The sequence below is a fragment of the Orbicella franksi genome, chromosome 10, assembly GCF_964199315.1.
Source record: "Orbicella franksi chromosome 10, jaOrbFran1.1, whole genome shotgun sequence".
Lineage (NCBI taxonomy): Eukaryota > Metazoa > Cnidaria > Anthozoa > Scleractinia > Merulinidae > Orbicella > Orbicella franksi.
The window spans coordinates 26,621,938-26,636,430 of NC_138154.1; the positions used below are offsets into that span (position 1 = coordinate 26,621,938).

At 40.2% G+C, this 14,493-nt stretch overlaps 1 protein-coding gene across 3 annotated transcripts; it reads left to right on the forward strand.

Moving 5' to 3' along the window:
- Positions 1 to 133: 133 nt before the first annotated feature.
- LOC145499842 (creatinase-like) lies at positions 134 to 14,493 on the forward strand. Of its 3 annotated transcripts, none has more exons than XM_081479369.1 (7): positions 134 to 2,790; positions 9,512 to 9,643; positions 10,424 to 10,622; positions 10,971 to 11,068; positions 11,206 to 11,515; positions 12,595 to 12,709; positions 13,023 to 14,493. In XM_081479369.1, the coding sequence occupies exons 2-7, from the start codon at positions 9,512 to 9,514 to the stop codon at positions 13,468 to 13,470; spliced, it is 1,302 nt and encodes a 433-aa protein (XP_081335495.1). In that variant the 5' UTR covers positions 134 to 2,790; the 3' UTR covers positions 13,471 to 14,493. The 3 variants fall into 3 exon arrangements, with proteins under 3 accessions (XP_081335495.1, XP_081335494.1, XP_081335496.1); XM_081479368.1 differs by having other exon boundaries at positions 134 to 735; XM_081479370.1 differs by lacking the exon at positions 134 to 2,790 and adding an exon at positions 8,842 to 8,861.

The following is a 14,493-nucleotide window of genomic DNA, read 5'->3' on the forward strand; positions in this document are numbered from 1 at the left end:
GCTGGTTACGCCACAAAATTGCACAAAATGCTGGGAAATCTTACTTTTGTTGTACTTTTGCATCAGACCAAATGAAAGAGAGCAACAAAATTTTCTTTTTGTTTTTTTGAGCAACTTTTGTTATAAAAAGTAACTTCTGACTTTTTTTGAGCAACTTTTGAGCAACTTTTAGAGAAATTGCGGGCAACTTTATGGGAAATCTTGAGCAACTTGTGGAAAGCCCTAACTTTGGTGATTCGCTGTTGTCGGAAGTTTTTTTGGTTGTTAAATTTATGTGTGTCTACATCAACGTGCAACACCCTGCGAAGAACAAAAAAAACAACTCTGGAGTATTTCTTGCAAAATGATAAAACATGTTTTTGAGTGTGTTCAGTTTTATGTGTTTCCACCTTCCTCTGATATGAATCCATGCCATTCCATAATTTTTGGTCGGGATCACTTGCGGTCCAATATGGGGATCATTTCCGGTCCGAGACCATTTTCCGGGATCTTTTGTGGCCCGTACATCTAATCCATATCACTCAACCTCTTCGAACAAAACAATAGAGACTATTTTTAGTTCCCTGTTAAGCTCGCATATCACGTGTTATTGTGTAACTCACGCGGCGTCGTGAAAATGTAAACACTGTAAACGCGGCATTATTCGACAGCACCTCGGTGCGTGCGTGCATTTGTTTCGTGTAGAAACCGGCCTTTGCTGTGTGCAACTGGGTTTTGTGAACTTCTCTAGTGATGGTAAGTGTCTTTAGTTAGCTTGCTAATGATCGCTAATAGGGTCTCTTGGAAATTTCTAAGTCTCGCGGCGGGGGTGGTGCCAGAATGGAACACCCTTCAAAAAGTAATGCGTCTCGCAGAATTTTAGCAAAATTCACAACTTTCGCCATCTCAAATTTATTTTATTTCGCGACGGCTTGTGAGAGTCTCAATTTAATTTTCGTTTTAAAACGTTCCTGTGACAGGAGGTAATGGGCTCCTGCCTGTGATTATTATAGCCGTCGTCAAGGGTTTTTTTAAAAAAACCCAATGCTCAGTTTTGGACGCAGTTCCTTTTCTGATCCTCGAATGTAAATCCCTAGCTAGGACACTTTTACTGTGGGATAAACTTTCTCCTCTCGTCAATATTGTATGCAATCTTCTATTGGACTCGGAGACCCAGGAAAAAGAGGATCTTAGTAAACAGTTCAGTGTGACGTCAAAGGTCAGTTTCACAAAGGCTAGTATTCTATCTACAACGTTAGGTTTATGTTACGTGGCATAAAACCGTTCTCGCAGATACGTAATTTTAAGAAAGCGCTCAAACCTTTATATCAATGTAAAGCTTATATAACCAAGAATAATTTTGACATGTTTTGAAGTAATGAGCTGCGATTGGTGAAGTCTAAATGTAGCTGCAAGCGGAATGATGTTTATTCATAACGGAGGCAAACCCGATCCGGATTTTTGCCCGCACAAAGTAATTACTGTCTACCGGACATTCAGCAGATGTGCAAGAGAATCTGCTCAGAGATCAGCTTTCTTAAAAAGTTATCATAATTCAAAGTTCGGCGATGTACTTAGACTTTAACTCCGACACACTTTTGGAGCGGAGGCTGTTATGCAAAATTTCATAATTCTTTCATAAATTCTTTTACGCAATTTATCCGCACGAAACTGAAGGAGTGTTTTTCCGGATTATCGCCTAAAGACAACAGTCAGACTCTATTTCCAGACTGTGCCAAAACTCGTAGGATACAGGCTTACGACGGATGCCAGAGATTATACACGTGCGGTTTCCGGTTTCTGTGTGTACTCGGCCCAAAAACATCCGGTTGTGCGAGTGACAGGCGGCTCGAGCTCGACGAGGTCAATCGTCATGTAAATGGGAATATTTACGATCGGTTTTAAAATGTAGAAATACTAGAAAACTCTTGGCAAAAATGCTTTATTGTAATTCCAATTCCACAGTGTATTGCTTGTTGTCCATTCGCTTTTCTTGCTGGTTTTAAACGATTTTAGCGAGTTACGTTCCGGAAACCCTTGATACATAGCGATAACTCGCTGAAATCGCCTTGAGCAGGCAAGCGAATAAAAAACAAGCAATATACTGCGGAAGTAAGATAAAGCATTTTTATTAAGAGCTTTCCAGCAGTTCTATACCATAACCACTTTTACGCAAGATGATCATCGCTCACACTTGAGCTTGAGCAGCCTCTGCGTGAGCGAAAAAATTATCGACCTCTCACAGGCCGTTTTCAATCTCTTTACACGTCGCTTTTCTTTTCATTATCGCAAATAGAAGGTCACGGGAATATTCCATATGTCATAAAAGGAGTATTTGCGGAAGAAAGACTTATTACAGAAGGAAGTAAAGCCCGCAGGGCAAGCGAAACCGAAACCGCCCCCCTCCCCCCTCTCCCCTTAGCTCAAGGTTTGGATCCGCCACTGGTCACATACTGAACCTACTGTGGTTCAATGTTTTACTGTACCAAGATAGATAGCTCTAGGGCAGCTCTCTGGCAAAGTTAGAAGAAAATCGATTTTTCGACCCTTAAAGCAGTGTAACTCAATACTGAGACGATACTGAATTACTTGGGCTTGATGCCATCACAATACCTTGCTCCGCCCCTCGCCGAAACTTTTGCTTTGTGAATATTTGAGCAAAACAAGAAAAACAAGTTATTCCTACATGACATTAAAATATGTCTCTCAAACTCGATTGTCATATCTGAAGCATTATAGTGGTGGCGTTATTTCGGTCGCATTGTTGTTTCATTGAGCCCGTCTGCGAGGAAGTCGGCTTTCCGAATCAAGGTAAGTTTGTCACGAGCTTGCTTTATTTCCAATTCTCGAAACATGAGTCTCAGTGTTGACAAATTATTTAATGTTATATACAAAACGAAACGAAAGCCGAAAACGTCGGCTGAGCCCTTGGGGTTCAGTTACTGGTTATTTTTATTCTTCAATGTTCCACGCATCTGAAAACGATGAAGCGAATATATAGTTGTATGGAGGGGTCTTAACTAATTTGTAAGGAATTCTACAACGAGCACTGTACGGGTTAAGGTTAACGGTTAGTCACCCTTTAAATGCGTTTCGAGGCTATCTGTTCGAGGTTTCGTGGTAACACAATACACATGGGCGGCTGGCTTGGGTCGCATTTGCCATCAGGGTGGCAATAATAACAAAACCGAAAGAAAGAGTGCGATGGAAATGGAGGAAAAATATATTTCGTAACCTATTTTGGTTTTATTTCTGTCTTCATCTCCTCTTCCTGGCGTAAGGATCAGCTTTTCGATTTTGATTCTCAAGGGATTCGATTTTGATTCGGTAGGACCCTTTTGATTTTGAACTGGGTGAGCTAAGAACGGTTTCTCTCAACGTTATGTTTCCATGTTTTCTCTGCGTGGCTCGCTAAGCGCGATTTAAATTTTCCTTATATAGGAATTTTTGTTTGCCAATTTCAGGCTCGCTTCCCACCCGTCAAAAATATACCATCAAAACCACTTAAATGATGGGGCTGCGTCGATTCTAAATCTTTTGTCACATTTATACTATTTAATACTAGTGTGCAAAACACAGCTTCTAAGCTTTCCTGAGCTTTCAAAATTGAGGAAACGCTGCCTTTCCTTCAGGCTGAAAACATCTAAGTTTCTTGACTCTGTTGGATGCACAGCGCACGGCGTTCTGTGAGAACGATGTTTAGCTATGTGTAACCGGTGGCTGTGGACAGCTGTGAGTTAAAGCTACCCCCAGGAGCGATAGCTACCGTTCACTGAAGCAGCGAACACACTACGCCGGAGAAATCTGAAAACGCATGCAGCTTTATTTTTAGGGTTAGGCGTACCGTCTACACTAATCCGTCGTGAAAACAGAGCTTTCCGAAAACGCCTTAAAAAACTGGAGGAATTTGAAAACGCCGGCTTTTCCTTTTCGTGCGGATGTACACCGTTAGAACTGCCTGATGCATGGCATAAATAAAATATTTCAGCCAGATAAACGTGCAATATTATCAGGAGAATAAATCGTCAATGAGAAGACGTCTATATCATCAAAAACGCTAGAGCAGTAGAGATTCTGTCTCTTTAGCGATGCTGTGTCAGACCCCGTTCACACTACGCCAAAGGAATTTGAAAGTGGTGGTTTTTCACTCTGAAAATGCATTAAATGTTTTGCGTCCACACTACGCAAGAGAAATTTGAAAATGCAAAAGTCACCGGTCCTTTTTTTTAAATCTGTGTTTGAGGAAAACCATTATCGTGACGCCAACGTTTTCAAAGGCTCCATTGTATGAGCCTTACAATAGTCTTTGACTTCTCATCGTTTTACTTCTCAAGTTTGGCTGATTCGATCTGCTGTGAGATCCAACAGTTTGCAGTTGGATCCAACAGTTTGCACTTTTGCAGTTTACTGATTTAGTTTGTTACACTTCTTTGGTAGTCTAGATTCATCAGGGGAGAATTTTCATTTTTATATTATAAAAGGTAGAAATATCAGAAAACTCTTAGCAAAAATGCCTCATGTTACTTTATTGCTTGTTGTCTTTTGGCTTTTTCTGCTAATTTGAAATGATTTTAGCCAGTTACACTCTGGAAACCTAGATATATAGCGGCGAATAACTCGCTGAAATCGCCTTGAATCAGCAGACAGTGCAACAAGCAATATCCTGTGCAAGTAAGCTGGCGCATTTTCACTAAGAGCTTTCCAGTATTTCTACCTCCTAAAACCGAAGAACTTATATGTTTGCCATGACCGCTGTTCCCAAGATGATCAGCGCTCACAGCTTGAGCTTAAGCGGCCTGTGCATGAGCGAGAAAAATAGCTCAGGGGCCGCTTGCAATCATTTCACATCGCTTTTCCTTTTTTTAGCGCGCGGAAATGAATTGATCATATTCAATTAAACGTCAAGAAAATATTCCATATGTCATGCGTTACTTGCGGAACAAGGACTCGTTACATTAAGCAAGACATGTACAAAAGCTTTTCGATCAGCTTTTCGAGTTTGATTCGCAAGGGATTCGATTTCAGTTGATTAGGTAAGACTCTTTTGATTTTGAACAGGGTAAGCTAAAAAATTTCTCTCAACGTTAAGTTTTCCGACTTAATTTGTTCCGTTTCAACGCGCGATTTAAATTTTCCTTGTACAGGAATTTTGTTTACCAGTTTCAACCCCGCTTCCCACCCGCCAAAAACATGCCATTAAAACCACTAAAATGCTAAAATGGTAAATTTTGCCAGGGGCTGCGTCGACTCTAAATCAGTTTTGTCGCGCTGACATTATTTAATATGCAAACACAGCTTCTAAACTTTCCTGAGCTTTGAAAGTTAATAAAACCCTGCCTCTCCTTTACTGAGGCCGAATACCTAAGTTTTCCGACTCTGTTGGCTGAAAAGCGCCGTTTTCATTTATAGAAGTTCTGTGAGAACGGCGTTTAGCTATGTTTAGGTGGCTGTGGATTAAAGCTACCCCCAGGAGCGATGCGACATGGGTAATTTGCAGAACGCTGAAAGCCGAACGCCGAATCTCGTATGCACTGTTTGCTCAGTTGCGGTTAGTTTCACTTATATATATTTGCTTGCGGTTACCTTTTATTTGTTGGACAGGGCCATATGCAATATAATTCTGTCCTTAACAAACTAAAGCCAACCGCAAACAAACATGGGTGAAACTACTACACCGCAAGCAAACAGTACATTTGGCGTTCGGCGTTCGGCGTTCTACAAAATGCCCCTGCCGGGAGCGATGGCTACCATTCACTGAGGCAGCGTCCGCACTAACTGGAGAAAGTTGAAAACGCAGCTAATCCGTCATGAAAACGGGGCTTTTCGGAAACGCTCTTTAAAACTGGAGGAATTTGAAAACGCCGGCTTTCATCTCCTTGCGGACGAAAACATTTTGAAAACGCCAGATGGCGTCATGTTAATCAAGTGATTTCCCTGACCGACATCTCCTAAAACACAAATCCAAAATTTCTCCGGCGTAGTGTGGACCCAGAACATTTGATGCGTTTTCAGAGTGAAAACTCCCTTTTCAAATTTCTTTGGCGTAGCGCAGACGGGGTCTGACACAGCATCGCCGAAGAGACAATTTTTCTTAGACCACGTTTATCTGGCTGAAATATGTTATTTGTGCATGCATCAGGCAGTTTCACCAGTGCCCATCACTTTCCACCTACATACTATGGTCCGGCCGTGTCAGCCTCGCAGTAGTCTTTGACTTCTCATCGTTTTACTTGACAAGTTTGGCTGATTAGATCTCCTGTGAGATCCAACGTTCAATCAAGCAGGATCTTAGTTCACGGCTTTGCAGTTTATTTAGTTAGTTATACTTCGTTTATATATTAACGAAGTTCGCTACAACGAGGTTTCGTTATATCGGGGTTCTTTTCCATATAGTTTACTATTACCCGGGCGAAAATATCGTTTGTTATACTGAGGACTTCGTTACACAGAAGTTCGTTAAAATCGAGGTTCCACTGTCATATATTCCATGGCTGCCTTTTGTTTATATAGCGGTTGACGAATTAGGCAATAGTTAAAAAGTACTTTGATACAGGGATTGTAGGTGTTTTGGGTAGTAGATATGTTTTTCATACATTGGGTGACCAATAAATGAAATTCTGAAATTAGTAACCGGTAACCAGATTGATAAACAAATGAAAGATACAAAAGAGAGAACTCGGCTGCTATTTTATTTCCTTATATTTTATCCCTTTACTTTTCAAAATCCGAGCGAAGAGTACGAAGAGAATTGCTAACTCGACCTGGCTGAACTGCGGAATACAGTACTCGCGCAAAATCCTGCCAGCGACATAGACGTACGGCGGCTGTTCCGAAAACGCGGAGTGCGGAGTGTGAAAAAACAAACAAACAAACAAACAAACAAACACACACACACAAAACAAAACAAAAATTGAAAAACAAAAATTAAAACAAAAAAAAAAAAGAAAAAAAATTAAAAGAGTAATTAAATACCTAAATTAACTAGAAATAGAAGGTTAAGAACTAAAAATAATGGTTATTAAAAAATTCACACCGCCTGAAGTGGACTGTTCAGATCGCGTATATTTCATTCAGTCCAAATGGTATATTCAACTCACGTTCACTTTTAGGAATATTAAATTAGCCTCTTCCAGGCGTTCAGTTAGTTGGGGCACAGCGAAAAAAACGGCGAGCGAAAACATAGGGGAAAAGCGCTTTCTCTCGCCGCGCTTGTCCCCTATTTTTTCCCTCGCTGTTCTTCGCGCTGCGCCCCAACTAACTGAAGGCCTGGAAGAGGCTTAACTTATTCTAAGTTCCCCATGTTTCAATTATTTTCAGACCCAAATCATTTTCAGGGCGTGAATAGCATCTTTTAGGATATTTTTCCTTTGTTTTGAGTTAAAAGTCTTCAAGAAGTGTGTACCAACCTCACTTTATTTCCAAATTAAAATCAGTCATTTTCTACCGGAGAAGATATTAAATTCCAACCGAAAAAAAAACAAGGCCGCAGTTGCCCGTGGAATTGGCGAGACAAGCGGCGCTGTGCAGTTACTACGATTATTAGTTGAGTAAGGCAGGAGGGAAGTATGGTTACGAAGTTTTGGTCTTAAAATTATGGTGTTGTCACGGGCAACTCACCTCGTTTCCGTTGGTAACAATATCAACAGCCATGCGTCGTCTGTCGCGTCGCCTACAATTTCGCGCGCTTTGCTGCCAATGACTTCAAAGGCCGACAAGTTGTCAATGGATACGGAGCCAGTTGCTCGTGACAGCAACACGATTTTTACGTTAAAAGTTGGTGACCAAACTTTCGTCCCTCCTTACTCAACAGATAATCGTAGTAAATGGCTTTTTCGGGAAAATATGTTATTTTGATAATTTGTTTTCTCAAAGTGAGACTTTACCTGTGTATTTATTTGTTTCTTTATTTGTCAATCTACATGTTTTTATCTTATTATTTTTCAACGCTGAAAATTTTGCAAGGTTCTAGTTTGAACTTCATCAATCAAATTGCGAGAACTAGCCTTTAGGACGCGCAGTTGACGAGTTTTTGAATGGTTGAAGGGTTAATTCACACGGGCAGTTCATTTTTGGAAAGCAAAGCTTGAGTTTGTTTCGAGGCAACACGGCTTTCCAAGGGAACCGAAGGTGTAATTTCTCACATTTTTCTAGACATTGTCAAAACTGGAGTGTTCTTTAATTTTTCTTTCCTAAAAGTGAACTGCAAACTACGAAAATCGTAAGTTGAACATACCATTTGGACTGAATGAAATATACGCGATATGAACAGTCCGCTTCAGGCGGTGAGAATTTTTTAATAATTACTATTTTGATTTCTTAAATTTCTATTTCTAGTTTATTTATGTATTTAATTATTCTTTTTATTCTCTTTTTAATTTTTTTAATTTTTTTTTTTTTTTAATTTTTGTTTTTTGATTGACTGATTGATTGATTGATTTTTTTTTTTTTCACACTTCACACCCCGCACTCCGCACTCCGCGTTTTCGGAACAGCCACCTACGGCAGTTTTAGACAGTTTTTTTTTTTCAAAACGTTTGCTGCTTCGTTCCATTCAACGTGCTTTCATCATTCACGTGGGCGCTAGGAACTGAAACCTGGAATGAAAATTCTTACACTGTAAACGAATGCCCTATTATATATTCTTACGAAACAAAGATCAATAGTTGGTAATTAGGAACTGTAAGAAATTCTTGTACAAGGAATACAAAGAAAATAGCAAACATGCAAAAATTCCGCCCTCAAACGAAGGAAAATTAATTTGTTCATGATATGTCTCTCAAACTCTATTGTCATGTCCGAAGCAATAAAATGGACTGCGTTATTTCGGTCGCATTGTTGTTTCATTGAGCCCATCTGCGAGGAAGTCGGCTTTCCGAATTAAGGTAAGTTTGTCACAAGTTTGCTTTACCTCTAATTCTCCAATCATGAGTCTCAATGTTGACAAGTTATTTGGTGTTATCTACGTACAAAACGAAACGACAGTCGTAGATGTCGGCGAAGCCCTCGGGGTTCAGTTACTGGTTATTTTTATTTTTGAATATTCCGCGCATCTGAAAACGATGAAGCGAACTTATTGTTGTATAGAGGGGTCTTGACTAATTTGCAAAGAATGCTAAAACAAGCAAGTACGGGTAAAGTTTAAGCACTTAAAATTTCGCTAATCACTCTTAAATGTGCTTCGAGGCTGTCTATTCGAATTTAAAGTTTCGCGATAACATAATGGGCGGCTGGCTTGAGTCTAATTTGCAATGACGCAACGTGGCCAAGGTGGGAATAATAACAAAACCGAATTGACAAAGTACGATGAAAATAGACAAAAAAAAAAAAAAAAAATTATTATTAGCTATAACTGCGAAGGACTTTGAGAACGCCCAGGGAGTCGATAACGAGTAACTGAAATTCTAAAACTGGTAACCAGTAGCAAAATTTCAACTGTTATCCAAGTAAAGGATGCCAAGGAGAAGACTCGTTCGGTTTTTCTTTCTTTTTCTTTTTCAATCGTTTTCTTATTTTGTATCCTTTTACTTTTTAGATGCTTCATTTAGCCAAGAACGTGCGCAGCTCTCGACATAGCTGGGTAGCAGTCCTCCAGCGATGTTTCTCGGCAGTGGCACTTAGTGATCACAAACAAATACGTACAATGGAATGTCAGAATGGCGAAAAGGTAGCTAAGGAACTACCATAAAGCACTGAAAGTAACGATTCTTATTACTTTCGGCCTTATCAGCCTTGAATCGTGTACCGAGCAAATATGGAACGATGCATGCCGAATATATACTGTACACACCTGGTTGCAAAAACATTGCCCGAAAAAAGTATAAACAATAATTGACACGACTTCATGGAGTTATGGGGAGAATGAAAAAGCGTGTATGAATATTCAAGATATATTGTTTCCTCTTGGCGTTTAATGATCCAGGTCAGCTGCGCGGAGTTGTGATTTAGAAAAACTCGGAAACTGCTTAGCCTTCCAGTAGTTTAATAGTGCCACAATATCCGTTTTAATGCACGTACACAGTCCATAAGGAGGCACAATAGTATATATATTACTTCGCAAGTTTCCAAGAAAACCACCGTGTCGTATCGTTTATGGTTTATACCTTTTTCATGATAATGTTTCTTCAATTAGGTGTGTCAAAATGAACTTGAGACAGTGACATTATTCAGGACAGAATAGTTACAACGACCCACTTTATACTGTCATAGCGTCTTAGTTACAATCGTCTACATTTGTCGCCTTTTTCACTACCCCTCAACCTGTTCCAGCTAGCAGCAGGTAAAAAGACTAAAACTGTTTGTACAGCGGATTGAATTTTATCTTTCACGTCTGTTTTCTTTTTGTTCGCTTTCAACGTCTCTCTTACACTTGTCTCAAATTCTGCGCGCCTGGGACAAGCTGGCAATCTCGACGAAACAATTGATCACCGTTGTTGTCCAATTACAGGTGAAACCGACTTTCTCGTCCCAAGAAATGCAGCGCCGTCTGCACATGATACGACACCACATGGAGGCAAATGAAATTGACGCATGCGTATTCACGTCCTATCACAACGTTCACTATTTCAGTGACTTCTTGTATTGTTATTTTGGACGCCCCTATGCGTTTATTGTCACTGCGAATAAGGCAATGAGCGTCTCTGCTGGTAAGGATGTTTTGCACACCTTTCGAAAATGGTTCGGAATCTCGTGCACTGAAAAACTGTAACATCCACGCTTCCGCGGTTGTGAGTACGCGGAAAAAATTTCATAAAAATGAAGTGTGCATGCTATGATACAGGCGGTGGAACTCTGCCGTTTCCAGTTGCATAAATTATCGCCAACGACATTATATAGATATATATATTGTCCAGGATATGCGATAGAAAGGTGATTAAGCCTCGATGATTTATAGGACATATTGAAAAGTACGCAGATGTTTTGGCTTTAGATACTTGTAATGGCTAGTGGAAGTTCATACGGGCTTTTGACACGCATGTTCTTTGTCTCTGTAGGTATTGATTACGGTCAGCCGTGGCGCCGGACATTCGGCGATAACATCGTCTATACGGACTGGCAAAGAGACAATTATTACTATGCTGTGCAACAACAGGTTTGTATCAGAGATTATATGCACTGTGTTATGGGCTATCAAAGACAACCACTGACGTTGTCAGTCATGTAATCACTTCTTGTATTTTTTACAGTTCTATTTATTCGTATTGAACCAATATCACATTTTTCTTCCAGATTGGAGATGCCAAGACGGTCGGAGTGGAGTTTGACTTCGTCCATCTCGACAGCTATCGAAAGTTTTCCGATGCTTTGCCGAAGGCAAAATTTGTAGATGTCAGTCAGCCGACCATGAAAATGCGCATGCTGAAGTCGCCTGAGGAGATAGAACTTATTAAACAAGGTGCACGCATTGCCGATCTTGGTGGAGAAGCGGCTGTCAAGGCAATCAAGGAAGGTGTGGGCGAGCATGAGATTGCTTTGGCATCAACCGAAGCCATGGTGCGAGAAATTGCCGACACATATCCTCACAGCGAAATACGGGACAGTAAGTTACGATTTTTAGTTATCGAAATCAAAATAATGCGCAAATGCTGGCAATCTTAGATAAGAATCATCTATTCAATGTATTGCTGTAACCCAATTCGCAGTGACCAGTCTGTTATGAATTCCTGTGATGTCGAATCATCATCATCATCATCATCATTATCATTATCATCTGTCCTTTGACGTGTAAAAGGCTTACACAGTAATTCTCCAAATGGACTGGTCCTGTTCCGCCTTTCGGGTTCCACCGCATATCAGATACTGCAGAAGGCAGTTCTTTTGCTACGGTTCTTCTCCAGTTTTTTGGGGGTCTCCACCACTTCCTCATCCAATCTGGCGTCCTGAACAAGGCTTTTTTCGTAGTATTACCCAAATCTATTTTTCTACGGGCCCGACCCAGTACCATTTCTTTCTTGTCATTCTTGCGATAATGTCATCTTGTTTACGAATTTTCGTGATTTCGGTATTTGAGATGTTCTATTCTGTGGCTATCGCATGCAACGTACAAGTTGGAGACATTCATGAGTGAATAGCCCGATCAGTCTTCTCAGCTATTTACCGGTAGAGTTATGTTCGTATAGCACTATTGCATTAACCTTTAAACAACGCCAATCCAGGAGACCTGTCTAGAGTTCCAAACGGGTATAGGGTTAGAGGGAGACACTTGCTTGTTTTGCTTATTTTATGACTGCTTTCTCCTTATACTGATCTGCTCTATGCCACGGGCGTTAACAAAGCAATGTACATTTAAGTTGTTTTTCTTTCTCGTGCACTCTGAAGGGGTGGGGGGGGGGGTGCACTCTGGAATAGGGTCACCCTACGACGAGGGTCTCTCGCTCTTTAAAGATGGGGTGACCCGGCTCTTTTCTTAAGTGAACACTACGCCTAATTTCCACTCGTCTGCAAGGTACAGGCCTGATCACATGAAGCGTACATATAACCTGAAGGGCTCATGCTTTGGCTTGGTCAGCGACAGTCTCATCATTCATATATCCGCTCAGAAAAAGATACCTTTGAATGGAAGCTCAAATTATTTTTGTTGTTAATGTGAATGTTGATGTTGTCGTTGTTTTGAATTAGCGTGGACTTGGTTCCAGTCAGGAATCAACACAGACGGAGCTCATAACCCAGTCACCACCCGTCGGTTGCAGAAAGGAGACATTCTCAGTTTGAACTGCTTTCCCATGATCGCCGGGTAAGTCTGGAGAAAACATGCATGTCAAAATAGGGTTGTCGTGGAAACATCAATGAACAATAGAACAATGAACAATAGAACAATAAAATGTTTCGAGTTAAAACAACATGAAGTCAGGATTCTGTCGTGATTCTAGGATAGAAACAAGCGATTTGAAGGCCTCGCGAGCACTTCTCGTGGCCTGAGTAGGGTTCACTGAAAACAAGAAACATTTCATGTGACAGGTACTCGAACAGAACCTTGACGTTCTTCACAAGTGGCTCGCATTCTCTTCAATTACGTTATTTGATTCTTGCGTTTTTCTTTCTTTTAGACACTACACGGCACTGGAGCGCACGATGTTTTGTGATCACGTGCCAACGGACCGACACATGGAACTATGGGAAATCAACTGTAAGGTTCACCGCATGGGTCTGGATCTAATCAGACCGGGTGCTCGGTGTAGCGACATAGCACACGAGCTTAACGAAATGTATCTTGAGCACGACTTACTACAGTATCGCACGTTTGGTTACGGACATTCTTTCGGTGTTCTTTGTCATTATTATGGCCGCGAAGCGGGCTTAGAAATCCGCGAAGATATAGAAACAGTCTTACAGCCTAATATGGTGGTATCTATGGAGCCCATGATCACAGTCCCCGAGGGGCAGCCTGGGGCGGGTGGATACAGAGAGCATGATATATTGGTTGTCAGGGACACAGACAGTGAGGATATTACAAAGTTCCCGTATGGACCAGAGTTCAATGTTATCAAAAACTAAACGGTATTGAATCAAAGCTTCTTGACACCTTAAAGGAGCTAAATCACGGTATTTTGTCACGGTTACTTTGGCCAGGACACGAAATGACCTTTAAGTTGACGGAAACCTGAAAATAGTAGTTTACTTAGATTGAGAAACACCAAAGAGATAACAATAAACCATAAAGGGGCAAGGATGGTTAACGATGAAGAAGATTAACACGGATTACAAATGAAGAACTTGAAAAATTTAGGCTAAACCTTTTCAGATCCACAATTCGTGACGTAGCTCCTTTAAAAAAAAAAATGTTTTCCTCCTACGGTCAAACCCGTATTAAACGGACACCCTATAAGGGAATTACTAGTCCAGTGTTCAGCTATATATCTCAAGTTTCAGAAGAACGCTGCGGTTTATGTGATCCGTTAAATAGCATAATAAATATTGCATACTCCCAAAATTACGTCCGCAAATTGAACCAATGTGTCTGTGTTTATTTGTTGTATTTAAAAAAGAAAATCGACGAAGGTAATTTATTCTATATTTACACTCAGTATAACCTTAAATTTATATAATTAACCTAGAGAAAAAATTCCAATGCACACGAAAACTTAGGCATGAAAGTTTAACTAAGAATGAATAAATGTTTTTAATTATTTATTCATTTAGGTATACGTATAAAAATGCACAAAGTAATTAATTAATTGACAATTCCTCATGGGGCCAATATATATATAAAAAAACATTGAAATAAATGATATTGTAAATGAAATAGCTGTGGCTATAATGAAAATATTAACAGTGCAAATAGAGAACAAAGCGTAGAAAAATTAGTTACGTTTAACGAAAACAACTTATGTTATCCAGAAATCGTTGATTTGCAATGGACTACTAATGGTTCAGGAGAGTCCCTTCTTTCATGATGGCTCGTATGCAGCAGCCATTTGTCGACCACCCTTGAAATATTGTCAGTGTTATGTTTTGGCAACATTAGGAATATCATTATAATTACAAGTTTTCGTAATAAAGATTTTAAACAACGGGAAA

Excerpts from the sequence above, each read along its gene's own strand:
- LOC145499842 (XM_081479368.1), top strand. Across the intron at positions 9,644-10,423 it reads AATGTCAGAATGGCGAAAAG|GTGAAACCGACTTTCTCGTC; the intron begins GTAGCTAAGGAA and ends GTCCAATTACAG. Across the intron at positions 10,623-10,970 it reads GGCAATGAGCGTCTCTGCTG|GTATTGATTACGGTCAGCCG; the intron begins GTAAGGATGTTT and ends TTGTCTCTGTAG.